Source organism: Schistocerca americana, chromosome 5 (assembly GCF_021461395.2).
Source record: "Schistocerca americana isolate TAMUIC-IGC-003095 chromosome 5, iqSchAmer2.1, whole genome shotgun sequence".
Taxonomy (NCBI): Eukaryota; Metazoa; Arthropoda; class Insecta; order Orthoptera; family Acrididae; genus Schistocerca; species Schistocerca americana.
In genome coordinates, this window is record NC_060123.1 from 373,283,381 (window position 1) to 373,298,639 (window position 15,259).

General features: G+C 36.4%; 1 protein-coding gene across 3 annotated transcripts in view; it reads right to left on the reverse strand.

Moving 5' to 3' along the window:
- Positions 1–3,949: 3,949 nt before the first annotated feature.
- LOC124615515 (villin-1) overlaps positions 3,950–15,259 on the reverse strand; it is a 376,118-nt gene continuing 364,808 nt past the window's right edge. For all 3 annotated transcript variants that reach the window (XM_047143473.1, XM_047143475.1, XM_047143474.1), the window contains one exon: positions 3,950–4,275. In XM_047143473.1, coding sequence (XP_046999429.1) covers positions 4,162–4,275 — 114 coding nt within the window. In that variant the 3' untranslated portion in view covers positions 3,950–4,161. The remainder of the gene's footprint in view (positions 4,276–15,259) is intronic.

The window sequence follows — 15,259 nt, forward strand, 5'->3', positions numbered from 1 at the left end:
ACTGTGTGAGACTTCTATTGCGATTCTTCCCATGCAAATGATGCAACATTCCTCCATATGTTACTCAGACTGCCTATGGTAACTTTCTGTATTTTTTTCCCTGAATAAAATCTAAAACATGCATCTGCTGAAGTACTAACTACATAAAAACTTCTATAATAAAATATTATGATTATACAGTGAAAAGCTTTAGACAAACCACAAAAGATCCCAACTGGTGATATTTTATCATTTTAAGATTTTATTATGTGCTCAGTAAATGTATAAATAGCTGAATCAATAGAGTTAATATGTCAAAGAAAATAATTTATTTTTGAAAATATAATGTAATTGTGTAGATAAAAAATCTGCTTGCGAAGCAGTGGCAGTAGAAAACACTGGCTCCAAAAGCTTGCAGATTTCAATACCTTTATATGTGTTCTCTCCTGCTGCTGCTTAGAGAGTAGGTTTTTGACTCATAGAGTGGCACTTTTGAAATCCAAACTGTGATATACTAAATATGCCATTGCTACACACATGGATGGGAACCTTTGAGTGCATTACTTTCTTAAAAATTTTAGAGAATGATGTAAGGAGTGACACTGGGCAGTAGTTACTGATATCTATGGAGTCATCCACTTTTCCAGTAAGGACTAACAGTGGCGTATCTTAATATGTCTGGGAAAATGCTCCAAATTAATGATACACACATTTGTGACTAAAAATGTTACATATTATAGGGACAAACTTTTTAATGTCTTATTCAAGATATTATCCACTCCAGATGAACTATTATTTTTGAGTCATAGTGATCTTTCTTATTTCAGATGGAGATGTGAGATTAAATTTTGTTTCAGTAAATGCCCCCTGTATTGCTTCTTTGGTGCATTGTTTCACTTTCTCTTCTGAGCCATTTGCACTGGTTTTCTCACACTTTTTTTCAAAGTAATTATTTAAAAAATCTGCTACACATGAAATGTTTTTTTACAACACTCCCATTCTCTTTAACAGAAATGTCACCTTTCCCTATCTCTCTTTTAACAATATTCCATAACAATTTCATTTTTCTATTAGATTTGCCAATTAAAAGAAAAAAGAAAAAGAAGATGCATGTACTCCTGGATTTTTAAACTTTTCTTAGTATATTACAATGCTGTAAATATATGAAAGTATTTCTGGATCATTTGTTGTTCTCACTAGTTTGTATGCATTCCTCCTTCCTTGTGAAGATACTCTGATGCCTTTAGGTTTCCTTAATGACTTCTTAGTAATGTATTTAATTATTGTTTTAGGAAAACTGCTTTTGAAGATGGATAACAGCTCATTAAGAAATATGCTGAATTCTGAGCTATCATTAGGGTAATTATAAACTGCATCCCGGCCAACATTTATAAGCTCTCTTTAAAATATTCAATTTTCTTGTCATTAAATAAGTCCCACTATTTTCTTCGAGTGTTTCTGAACTGTACACGGAATAAGTTATGTAATGTGACTATGTTCTGTTCATCATAAGAATAAACCTAATGTAAACATTATGCCATGTATTCTTCCGTGTTTGCTTGATACTCATTGGATTTCATTTAATGTGGAGTGGAAGCCAAGTTGTGACCAGTATAGTCAAGAGTGATCATAAGGATATGTTTTATGCTGTGTTACACAAACATGGACTGAGCAATTATGTGTGGGACATCAGATTTACCGGCGCATTAAACTTGGACAGTACTGACCAACCAGCAGTCCAACTAGCCTGGAATTATGTGAGCAGTTACAGTTCAGATGTAAAAAGAGACGGGCAAAGAGGCAATATACCTTCAAATGTTATTTAATTTTTAAAGAGAATTAAATACTATTTGACAAAACGTGCGCACTACCATGCACTTCTGAGGTGACCAGGCAGAAAGCATAATATTCTCTCAATCTCACCGGATGAATTATTCTAATTACAAACAAGAGTGATGAAAATTCTGAACTTACACATAGGATAATTTTTCAGAGTGAGCTATATGTGATTCAAGAGCATACTGCAGGGATTTCACTGTACTGTTGGATACTGAAGCCACTGAAGGTAGTAATTACAGTCAGTCGTCTGGTAATCTCTTAGCTCCTTCAGTATCTGGATCCAAGAAACACATTTCAGTATTGGAACTGTCATCTGCTATGTTGATAATGAGTTGATCAACAGTGGTTGGTTGGTTGATTTTGGGGGAGGAGACCAGACAGCAAGGTCATCGGTCTCATCGGATTAGGGACGGATGGGGAAGGAAGTCGGCCGTGCCCTTTGAAAGGAACCATCCCGGCATTTGCCTGCAATGATTTAGGGAAATCACGGAAAACCTAAATCAGGACGGCCGGATGCGGAATTGAACCATCATCCTCCCGAATGCGAGTCCAGTGTGCTAACCACTGCGCCACCTCACTCGGTCTCAACAGTGGAATCCACCAAGCCACCCAGGTGCCACATTTTCTCCACTTCTTTTGTGACGTGCTGTTCTATATCCCGCCAATGTTTGGTAGAGACTTGAGAAACAGCTGCTTGCTTTAGTTCCAGTACGTCTGGCAGCTTAACAGTCTTGTTATTTCTTGGGCAAAACACCGTAACTTGGCTCCAGATCAGTTCTGTTGGATTCATTGTTGTAATGGTACAGTGGAAAATGTAAAAGTGCAGCATCTGTATGATGTGCTTGATTCTGTGAAAATGAATTTCATGTTTCTACGGCACACATCTACATCTGTAGTATAAAACAATGAACACAGTCCAGATAAAGACTATTTCCTTTTTCTTTCTGCCTTAAAACTTAAACTGTTATGTTTTCTTAATTTAAGCAACTTCTTATTAACATGCTTCCATAAAATATTGATAATTGAGAATTTATATTTGGAGGAAAACAGGAATTCTTGTGTGCAATATGCGATTAAGAACAAGGAGACATGCATTATTCATAAAAAATGATGATGGATTTTACAATTATAGGATGCAGGTAATTCAAAATGAATTAGGCGAGACTTGAATCAGTATCTCATTTACTGCAGTGAATTATCAAGCTACTATGCTACTGTTTCAGCTATACATGAATCTGCACTTGGGTTGCAACTGTATCTAATAGAGTCCCTCAGAAAACTTCAAAGCCAATTATCTCTGTAAATTTATTACAAACATTAAGAACAACCTACTTCTCATCACTTTATAACTGTGTTCCACATGCATGTTTCACTACGGAACATTAAGCAGCCTCAGGGATTTCCATTCTGCATATTAACACTACAATAATCAGAGCACAAAAGTGCAAAGGCTGTGACTATATATGATTTTTGAAATAAAAACAACATAACTAAAGAATGATTAAGGAAAATGTCAATGGTGGCTAATGCATTTGAATATCTTAAAGTTTCATTTAATGTACCTTAGTAATAATATATCTAATACATAAGCAGAGCCTACTTCCAAGAGAGCAACAACATCAGTGTTTGTGTGCTACGACTTCTGACCAGTCATTGTGTTCTGTTTGTTTACATCAGGTTTATTCTTATAATGAAGGGAGTATAGCTGTGTTTTCATAATCTGACTATCCATTTACCACAGGATAGGCATGTTTATCTTTAACTTCCACTTCTTGTATGAATACATTAACTACACATGTATTACTATATTGAGCAACTCTCGTACAGAAATTTATGACTGATACTAAATTATAAGGAGCTAACAGCACCTCTAGATCACTTTTACTGTCAGATTCCTTCAAGAAATTTAAATTATAATCAATACAAATTAATAAATATTAACCTATTCTTTCCATTTGACTGACAGTGGCACAAGAATTATTTATTATTTTCTTTTTATCTTTCGTTTCCTTATGTGGCCAGTAAAGCTGCATTTCAAATCAAAATATGCTCAAAATTATTGAGCTACAAGCTCTTTGCTTTGGAAAACTGTTTGCACTGCAGTTTTATTGTTATATAAAAAGTTGAGTATGTTTAAAATATTTATTTACAAAACTGTCATACACTGAAGCAAGTACAGCAAATAACAATACTGCCCAGAAAGGAATGGCACCTGATGTGAGTTATAAATTAAACATTAATTTGTAAAACACAGATTACATTTTGACAATTTTTTGTATGATCTCATTCTGAAGTTGCCTTTTGAAAGTAGACAAGAATATTTACATCAGTGACAATAGATCTTCAAAATAGGCCATTTGCTTTCTTGAGGTTGTTCTGTTTCCAAGCTGGTAAACCAGTGAAATCTGCATATGACATATTGAATACTGCTCTAAAATCTTCTGATGTCAAATGTACCTGAAATGTATTGAAAAAAGGAATGTATTGCTTATTAACTCATGAAGCTTTATGCCATGGAGATATGCAGTCATTCACAAAAGTAAAAATGTGCACTTTAAATTGAACATGATACTAGAATCAAATTCTTACAATGAAAGAACGTAATTAATTGACTTTGCATACACTACTACAACATAAACCTATGTTTTCAGCACCTCATATCATTTCAGGGAAAAAAGGAAAAAAATTTTTTTTCACGCATACTGCCTTTGTGATACTGCAATGATCTTTGTTTATAGACTTCAGATTTCAAAACAGTTCTTTTGTTGTCTGTTATGAGCACGAACATAAGTAACTATAGTATTAATATAATAGGGGGAAACATTCCACGCGGGAAAAATATATTTTTACATATATATTTTAAAAGGTGTCTGTATATGTGTGGATGGATATGTGTGTGTGTGCGAGTGTATACCCGTCCTTTTTTCCCCCTAAGGTAAGTCTTTCCGCTCCCGGGATTGGAATGACTCCTTACCCTCTCCCTTAAAACCCACTTCCTTTCGTCTTTCCCTCTCCTTCCCTCTTTCCTGATGAGGCAACAGTTTGTTGCGAAAGCTTGAATTTTGTGTGTATGTATGTGTCTGTTTGTGTTTTTAACGACCTGCCAGCGCTTTCGTATGGTAAGTCACATCATCTTTGTTTTTAAATATAACTATAGTATTAATGTGAGTATGAATTCTTTTCAGGAATGTGCTAAAAACTGTTAAGATTTATTGAGTAAATTTGTTTTTATAATGAGGGAGTTGTAACTATATACTGTAACATATTGCAATTGCATTCCTGATGAAAAGAAAGGCACTGATGCTGAAATCTACAGAACTCTGCCATAGCCACTGGTACATTGGGAACAGTGCCTTATTAACAGAAACAAAAAAGGAGGGGAGGGGGCTATATTAAGCTGAAAATGTAAATTAGCCATCAATGTAGTGAGTGACTCCACATACGTTATGTATTATGTACAGAAATGGGTACCAGTGCCTGTTATACTGTATTGGTAAATCTGCAATGAAGTAACAGTTAAAATATCTACAGAGATAAATATATAGATTTAATAGGACAAGGAATTCCACTTTATACAAGATACTTTTTCAGTTCGTTTTACCCAGACACGTTTCAGCACTTTTTGTGCTATATTCAGTGGGTTATTTTATTTTCTTTCTTACATGAAGCTATTGGGTATTTATGTTGGTAGCTAGGCTGCTACACAATCTACAATTTGTCATGGTTTTGATGTTGTTGCGTTTATAATATGTTTTGGCAACGCGAATACACTGATTTCTGTAACTTATGGCTGTTTGACAATGCACTTTCTACAAATTTTCAAACATGGGCAGAGTTATCGCCACCAGACAACAGACAAAAACATGTAATGGCGATGAATACTCTGTCCATGTTTGAAAATTCATACAAACTGTGTTGTCAAATGATCATAAGTCACAGAAATCACCTTGCCAAAACATAAGAGAAAGTACTACAACATCAAAGCCATGAGAAGTTGAAGATCGTGTAGCAGACTAACTACCATTTTCATGTAAGTAAGAGAATAAAATAATGCACTGAAGATAGCACAAAAAGTGCTGAAACATGTCTTGGTAAAATGAAATTGAAAAAGTGTCTTGCATGAGGCAGAATTCCTCATCCTATTCTCATAGCAAGCACACACATAAGAGTAATTACAATACCACATGATGATTATGGATTTAATGCTTGGTGCTACAAGAAGATTGATGTATTTGTTGCAATGCTGATCAAAAGCAAATACAGCAACAAATGTCTCCACAAGGTTTAACACATAAAATAATCCAATTAATTTGGTGGGGAAATTTATTACTGTTGATCAGACATGGGCCCAACCTTCCAGGCTACAAATCAGCAATCAAACAGTGAATGTGGCTGTGCACCAAAAATGTGGGAGTTGAATTTATCTATTGAATATATTGGAAAATGTCATGGAAGTGTTTCAGATCAACTTGACGAAAAAAGAAGTACCTGCTAAGAAAGATGCACCTTGTCAATGGAAATGCAAAGGGATGTGAAGTAAAAATTGTTGGACCAACCACCCTCTTCACCACATTAGACACCCTCTTGCTTCCAGATTTGTGATGGAAGATGTTTTAGACCAAAGAGGGGCTATGGCATCTATAGATGGATATTTTCTTGACATTCTAGAATTGCATTTCACAGAGGGAACCTCTTCAGTTGCAAAACAGTTAGGCACTGTGCTGTGACCTAAGACCTTTCCGTGCCAAGCCAAGAACCTTTCACTTCCCCTTCATAAATCTCTTATACCAGTTCCTGGTACAGTTTCAGCAGCCCACAACAAATTTATGATATTTCACAATCAGTTTTAAATAGTTTGTAATAAATTTTCAGAAAGATTAGTTTCAATTCATTCTTTTTAACTCTTGGAATAACATTTTGTGCAGCTTGTCTTCTTCAATATACATGTTCCTTCAGGGCAGGAGCATTAACAATGCAAACTTGCAGTCATCTTGTGTACTATAATAAAACTGATTATTGTGACATAAATGTACTAACTGATCTTGGATCAATATAAGTAAACGATACCGCACCAGAGACATAAAAACCAAAATTCACTAATATATCTAAAAACAAAGATGATGAGACTTACCAAACAAAACCGCTGGCAGGTCGATAGACACACAAACAAACACAAACATACGCACAAAATTCAAGCTTTCGCAACAAACGGTTGCTTCATCAGGAAAGAGGGAAGGAGAGGGAAAGACGAAAGGATGTGGGTTTTAAGGGAGAGGGTAAGGAGTCATTCCAATCCCGGGAGTGGAGAGATTTACCTTAGGGGGAAAGAAGGACAGGTATACACTCGCACATACACATGCACACACATCCATCCGCACATACACAGACCATGTGTATGACCCAGGATTGGAATGGCTCCTTACCCTCTCCCTTCAAACCCACATCCTTTCATCTTTCCCTCTCCTTCCCTCTTTCCTGATGAAGCAACCGTTTGTTGCGAAAGCTTGAATTTTGTGTGTATGTTTGTGTTTGTTTGTGTGTCTATCAACCTGCCAGCGGTTTTGTTTGGTAAGTCTCATCATCTTTGTTTTTAGATATATTTTTCCCACATGGAATGTTTCCCCCTATTATATTCATATCAAAATTCACTAATACATAGATATGAGAAAATGTTTAAATGTCAATGTTTATAAATACTTAATGTAATTACAAAGATGATTATGGACTTCTCAAAAAAGATAGATAGTTAACTGTATTTTATTTATGAAACTACGCTCCAAAGATTGTTTTGCACACACAGATTGGTATATGAAGGTAATTTCTTTGCTACATGTTGTCAGAGGTAAATCTTTGTTCTTTCATGAAGTTGGTTTGAAGCATGAGAATGGTGAATGAGTTATGTGTGTTTTATTGATTTGTATTGTGAAGTGAAATGACTGAAAATATATGACTGAAAATAAATTAATATTACTATTGAAACACCAACCCGATCACCTTCTATGCAGTTATAGAAAGGTAAACCATAGAAAGGAAATACACAACAAGCTATCAATAAAACAAAGAAGAGCAACAAAAAGGAAGAGTATTTTTATTATTATCAGAACTGGTTATTTAAATTCGACTGCCCTTCTCACTCACTGCAGTGTGTCACTATCTCAGCATGTCAAGTGCTATAAAAATGTGCTCGACTGCCCATGTTACTAACTTACTCCAAACATTAATAAACCAACTTTCGGCAACAAGAGGTTAGGGATGACCAGAGTACTCAGATTTCTTCTGCAATTTCTGTCTCCCTCCAATCCCATAGACAGACATTTAACAGTGTGATGTTTGGATATCTTTGAGGACAAGTAAGAAACATACTATGACCAATTGTTGGTTAGGGAAAGTGTGGGTGAAATGTTGCTTCACACATATGAATGTGGAGGGACGTTACAGTGTTTATATTCTGTATGGTCAATTGTACATTCTCTAGTATAATGGGCAGTCAAATGACAATAGAACACCTGCCTCGACAGCACTGCAGATTGGTTCCATCCATAATTAATCATCATATGTGTTAAGACATTTATCACACTGGAAGACAAGATGATCAGCTTTTGTTTCATAGAACGTGGTCAGTCACTGACACATCCATGACTGCACACACTTTTGCACTTCCTTGTTCAACTCAAACTGACATCCACGCATATTGGTCTCAGGTCACTAAAGATGTGAAAACAACATGGTGAAAGATTTGGGCTCTATGGAGGATGTTGCAGTGTCTCCCAACCAAATTGCTGAAGCTTAGCCTTTGTCCAGGGGGCAGTGTGAGCTGGCCATCATTGTGCTACAGATGATTCTGTCTCAATGCATTCCTGGGTGTTTAAACTTTATGATATGTTACAGTTTCTGTGAAGTTTCTTCATAGTGCTGCATGCTGATTGTGGTTCCACATTTGGGGAACTTCAACAGAAGACCACTGTAGTCATAGATGAAGGTCATCATGAACATATCAGAACTTGCATGAACAGTTTTGGGTTTCTTTATTGGGGGAGATGAGGACTGCTTCCATTGCTGGCTTTGCCATTTGCCCTTGGGCTGTCAGATGGAATCATCGTGTTGCAGGATAATGACCACCCCCGTACTACCAATCAGATGAAGGCTATGCTTCAGCAATTTGTTTGGGAAACAATTTTAATTTTTTATTTCAAGACATCTGTTACTTTCTGAGTAGCCTTTGTACATTCTGGTATGACATGTCCAATGGCAAGCACAAGATTCTAACTGTTGTAGCATTTCTTCACTTCACTTTCTATACTACATCCATCTTTATCCTATCCTGCCAATCTTTTGAAAATATCTTCCTCTACCAATAGTGTCATTCTTAGCTACTTAAAATTACTCAGTTGTGCTGATATATTAAAAAGTACAATGATTTAATGCTGAGATAATAATTACATTAAGTTACTGAGACATACTTTTATTTCTGATTGATGTTTAGTGTTTTAGGTCATGAAATTAGTGATGGATGCTGTTAACCATATTTGAAGGCACTTAATACTTTTGAGCAACTGAATATTTGTCTGGACATGTGAAAAGACAGACAGTTGGATAGAACAACCTATATATTGGAGTGGTAGTGCTACATAATTGTACTGTTTGGACATTGTTGTGTAAGGACACAAACATACTCTACTGTAAATTTTGAAGGTGGTTCAGGAAATCTCTTCTCATGAACAGACAGTGACTGAAAATTTCCTACTTAAGTGGAGAGTTAAAAAGGCTTACAATTCCTTCTATGAATTCTTATTTCAAGCTTCAGTATTTAAAATGTGTGTCTTTGATCTACTATTCTGGTTAGTTGCAAGATTTACATTTAATATTATATTTGGAAGCTTACAAAAATTTTTCTGAGTTATTTTGTGTCTGATTAACACTACAGAATCAGTTTTTTGGATGCATGATTTTTCTGATCATTCAATTAAATATATTTAAACCATTGAACTGTATATATTTGAAACATTTGCTATTACTGCTGAATGACTATGCTTATTTTGTTATGAACTTGGGCTTATACTGTTGAGAAATTTTACACCACGTAATTTTCTGACTTATTTGTCTATTAATTCAAGTAGCTCCAATTCAGTTACTGTGTTAGAATGCAAAGCAGTGTATCTTATGTTAGTGAACTTGGTTTCGTGTACTGATGGCATAAAACATATTGTAGGCCAAACAAATGAAGACTCTAGGAAATAAGAGCCTATGGTACTGAAGTACATCAAGGAGACATTATGATGGAGTGAAGGACTGGCAACAGAACAAAAACCAGAAAGTAAGACAATTTACTGTAATATTCAAATTTGGTAAGTTTTATAATTTGTTTAATATAAAAAAAAATATACTTTATTGTTTGACTTTTCGTATCATGGGACTAGCAGATACCCACCCATAAGCTCATATCTCATGTGTGTGCGTGTGTGTGTGGGGGGGTGGGGGGGGGGGGGGGGGTCAGTGGTGTAATGCATTCAAGCTGATAATATAATAACAAACATATGATACTAGTGGGGTAACAATCTTTTCAGTCTGGTAAAAATAATTTTGATATATGCACATTCCTAAAAAAAGAATTATTGCATATTTAATTATTTATAATTTGCACATTTAAATTAACATTTAAGCATTTCACTTGAAATCAAGAAAGGTGCTTCTGCATGGAGTGCTCTTATCAAGGAAAAGATCACTTGGTAACAGTGCCGCTGGCTTGGCCAAACCTCTTGCCATGATGGCACCCAAGGATTTATAGAGTAGGTCCTCTTCAAGACTACCCTTAAGAAAAACCTTAATGAACATCCAGTGACTTCCAACAACCAAATCAGTTTTATTATCTCACCTATGTCAAAACATGAATATGGTATTTTATGCACATGAAAAAGCCCCCCATGGTATGAACAATTGCTAGCCCAGAATTGACAACATGAGACTAGTTATAGAGAGATCTCACTCAATGTACGGTAGTGCAATATTCTGCAAACCAAGTTGAGAAATAAAATCTGCTTGTCTAACAGATGATGATGACATAAAAAACCTAACTGTGGAGCTTGACAAGTGCACTTTAACTTCAGTCTGCAAACCCCTAACACTGACCACCAGGAAATCACCATGACAAGAGAAATAGAGTTATTATTGGCAATTTAAACAGACACCACAATGACTGGCGATGCGGTGCATATAACAACAATGGATTTGAAGTCAAGTTGTGGGCAGAGCACCAGCAACTGAAACTCATCCATGAACCAAAGCAACCAGAGACATTCTATTGCTGTTGATTGAAGACAAGTTACAACTCTGATCTGCTTTTTGTCAGCTGTGACATCGAACAAATAATAAAGAAGCACATTCTCCAAGCAATACCCTCCACACAACACAGACCAGTTTTATGCACCAATCAAAAAGTTGTACAGCCTCAGGCCACACACTTCAGGTGCAGATCCACGTGGAAAGTCTTCACTAAAATGGTTGATGGCAAAGTGTTTGAAGTAGACACCAATCCCAAGAACTATGATGCATTCATCAAGTTTCTGCTTAAAGCTGCGTGTCAGAGTATCCCAAGGGGCTGCAGAATCAGCTACATACTAGGCTTACAAGATGATGATGTGCTGCTATATGCCGATTACTATTGTAGCTTTTAGGAAGACCATTTCTCTGACATAATGAGGGAGTCGTGTGAAACGCTAATGCAGAGAGTATGTTCCACTCGCAGAGCTGTGTCATGCATGTTGACAACAGACCTCAACTTTATTCACAACAGCAAGAAGGCGCGGTCTACAATAAAGAAATTATTCGTTGACCCTCATGAACCTGTACAATTTAGCAATGTCACTGTGAGTGGAATTGTAATTGTTTTTGTAATGTTATCTTAATGTAATTTTATTAAAATGTTATGCACCCATTGTGTTTGGCACCATTTCTTATGTGAACACCACCTGGGTGTAAATTTCCTGCTGGCTTGTCCTTTCTATCCTGTTAGTTGTCTTTTCGTGAGTATGTTGCATGTCAGCCTTAGATTTTACGTGGATCATTTTTACTATTGACTAAGCCATATGGCTATGCCATAGTATTTATATAGATCATTTTACTGTTGGCTAAGCCTTATGATTTTGGTTCTCTTTCCACACAATATGTAACATGTAAGTTTATTTTATATTTCCACTGCTTGTAATTTTTTATATTTCTTTTTGCTGAACATATGACTTCCATGTACTGGTTATAGTGTATCCTGTTTTTAGGGGCTGTTACTTCTGAGGAAGACAGATTTATATAGGTCAAAACCTAAGTTTGAATAAACTTTTGATGTGCAACTGGTTGGCTACATGATTCCCATTGTACCCATAATTCTATAGTTGTTGACTGCTGCCATGTCCAAGCTTTTAAATGAAATTGGCCATCAATGAAGACTACTGATAAGGTAACATATGATATAAAATTTGAACTCTGAAAGATGGTAAAACTGTTGAGGCCACCAGTGACACATAGAACAGTTAAAACACCTTGGCAATAGAGGTACTCTGCCAAATTTTCAACAACTGACTGGAAACTTTCAACATTCTAAAACTGTGGTGACAAGCTTATGCTGCCACTCTGATCAAGTCAAGAAAACCACCAACTGATAAAAAAAATTTTTTGCTAATGTCTTTACTCTGCCATTCAATCTAGGCTGGCTCACCCCATTCATAGCAGATATGCTCATTAGAGAACAAGCCGGCTTCCAACCCAGGCGGTCTTGCAAAGGGCAGGTATTCAGTCTCATCCAGCATATTGAGGACTGCTTCAAGAAAGGTCTTCTCACTGGTATTGCTTTTGCTGACCTAACAGCAGTCTATTATGATGCAGTGAATATCATGAAAGTTCTGTCATAGGTGTACAACACAACCAAAGATCACTGCAGAGCTGCTCAGCAACAAAAGATTCAATATTAGTTTTAAAAATGCAAAAAGTTGGTGGTACAAAACAAAAAATGATCTTTTTCCAAGGAAGCATTCTTGCTCCTACACTAGTTAACTTGTACACCAACAATCAACCACACAACAACCAACCCCTACATGCAGACTGGTTTTCCTCAGCACAATGGCATTTACCAGCAGGACAGTGTAACATCTCACACACCTCACAGTGTGTGTGCATGGTTCAAAGAGTATCAGGATGAGTTTACTACAGTTTCTCAGCCACCAAACTCCCCAGATTTAAGCCCAATTGGGCTGGTTCTAGATGCTATGTCATCAATTATTATGCTGACAGTGTAGCATGCATTTGCACTGTAATGAACGAGACGATCACTGACAATAGTGAAACAGTGCGATGTTCCAAGGAAGTGAGCAACACAAGTGAATATTGATACCTATGATGTATGCCAGGGTAACTTTGAATTTCGTTCTGCAAAGCAACTGACCAGTTCTCATTAAAGTCAAAATCAAGAACTCTCATGTCAGTATTCTGGAATGTGGCTAATTTTACTTTTGCTATGGCCTGTTTCTAAATCCTCCAGATATGATGACGAGCTATTCCCTTCGTGACCCAATGCCTAACCTTCTGTAAAACACTTCTCTGGCTCTGTTTTCTTCTTCACCAAATTTTCTCCCTCCCACAATGCATAGGTTATGTCATTGTCAGTAGACTTAATGTGTAATGCTTCTACAGTCATCACTTCAATAGTCATCACTTCAGCACCAGGACACATTGTGCACTCCTGCAACCAACATTTATCTTGCAACTCTTGACAAATACCTGAAAGCATCAGGTCCATCTCTGTGAACTTCTTTCCTGTAATACTGCCAATGGCAAAACAAACAAGTTTCAAATTAGTGCAGCAAATACATGTGCATACTTCCTTCACTGGCTGTCATTTTTTTTACCCATTCAGTCATATGTAGTAAAATTTGGTGGGACCAATTTTTAAATTCAGGTTCTCCTTTTTCATTATCAGATATGCTTCTCTTATTGATCTTGACATATATCTGTTAACTTTTTTCACAATTTTCACTGACACAGATATCTGCCTGATTAGGAGTTTGCTTGCCGTAATTTTTGTCATCACTTAGGTAATATTCCAGAGCAACAGTAAGCATATCATCTTGCAATAGATGCCCCCAGTAAGAATCTGGGCATGCCTAAATACCTTTCTCATTCTTTATTTTACGAGCTTTTGAAATCAAATAATGTGAAGAAGTGCTGCCTAGAGTAGCTACCTAGTATCAGTGTCAGCAACTGTACCTTCTCAGTATAGGTGGCTGAGGTTTTGAAGCCACACATCATATTTTGTGCACATATCACAATCTTCAGGTTTTGCAACAAGTGCATTTATATTAAACACTTCACAAAGTTTTGAAGACATTGCTTGTGTAAAACTTGTTTCAACTTCTTCCACTTTTCTTTTTACATACTGTTTTCTTCTTGAACTTCTTACCTTTCTTGGACATTTAATTGGGGGGGGGGGGGGGGGGGGGTAGTAGGGGCTACAGCAGAAATTCTAACATTCAACACATCAACAACTTTACATCCAAGAATATAAACATCTGCACAGTCTTCTTCTGTTTCACATTCGGGTGATGGTGTTCATTCCGGTGGGCTCTCACTAATTTCTTCTTGTAGTGGGTGTAGTAATCCATGCACTATGGATGTGATGCTGATACTGCTACTTGAGGAACAAGATATTTCTGCAATACATCTGACAGATTTCCAGCAACTGTGAATGTTTTTCACTATTCTTAAACGCAACCTTCTTGTGTCTTTTTTCGTAATCCACAAACCTCACTCTTTCACCACTGTATTTACTCACTGACATTGTATCTAACAAAAAGTTCAAAACACAAAACCCAATGCAGAATGGTTTATGTGCAAGTTCTCTCTTGTTTTTTATGAACAGAAGAGCACTGGGAACAGTGTTGCCAACATGCACATTTTACACCAGAAATTCAATTATGCAAAACATGCAGAATGTTGAAAATTTTTTCAACACTTTATGGATCCTCAACCAAGAAAACTAGCACAGCTGGCAACAGCACTGAAATAGGCATGACTCCACATGTCCTTCGGTATCTTCCAGAACCTCATATCTCACAGCAGTACATGCTACAAAAGGTGGTTATTCAGGCTTTTGACAGATGATCACATTAAGGTGATGAGACAGTGTAATTTTGTAGTACTGCTGAAGGCAGAATATTAGGTGTTGTTAGTGCTGAGTGTGGAAATAATGAAAACTACATCTATTTCAATGTTCAGAAACAGCATTTATTGGAATAATCATTGGAATTTGCCTGAATGACAATCCTTTGACTGTTCAATATTTCTTGGGACAAGGGCAATGACTTGGGACCAGCAACATACTCTGTGGAAGACGAGGATGCCAACAATGAACAAACAGGATAAGTACTTATTTAGAGCAATGATTGTGATGTAGGACTTA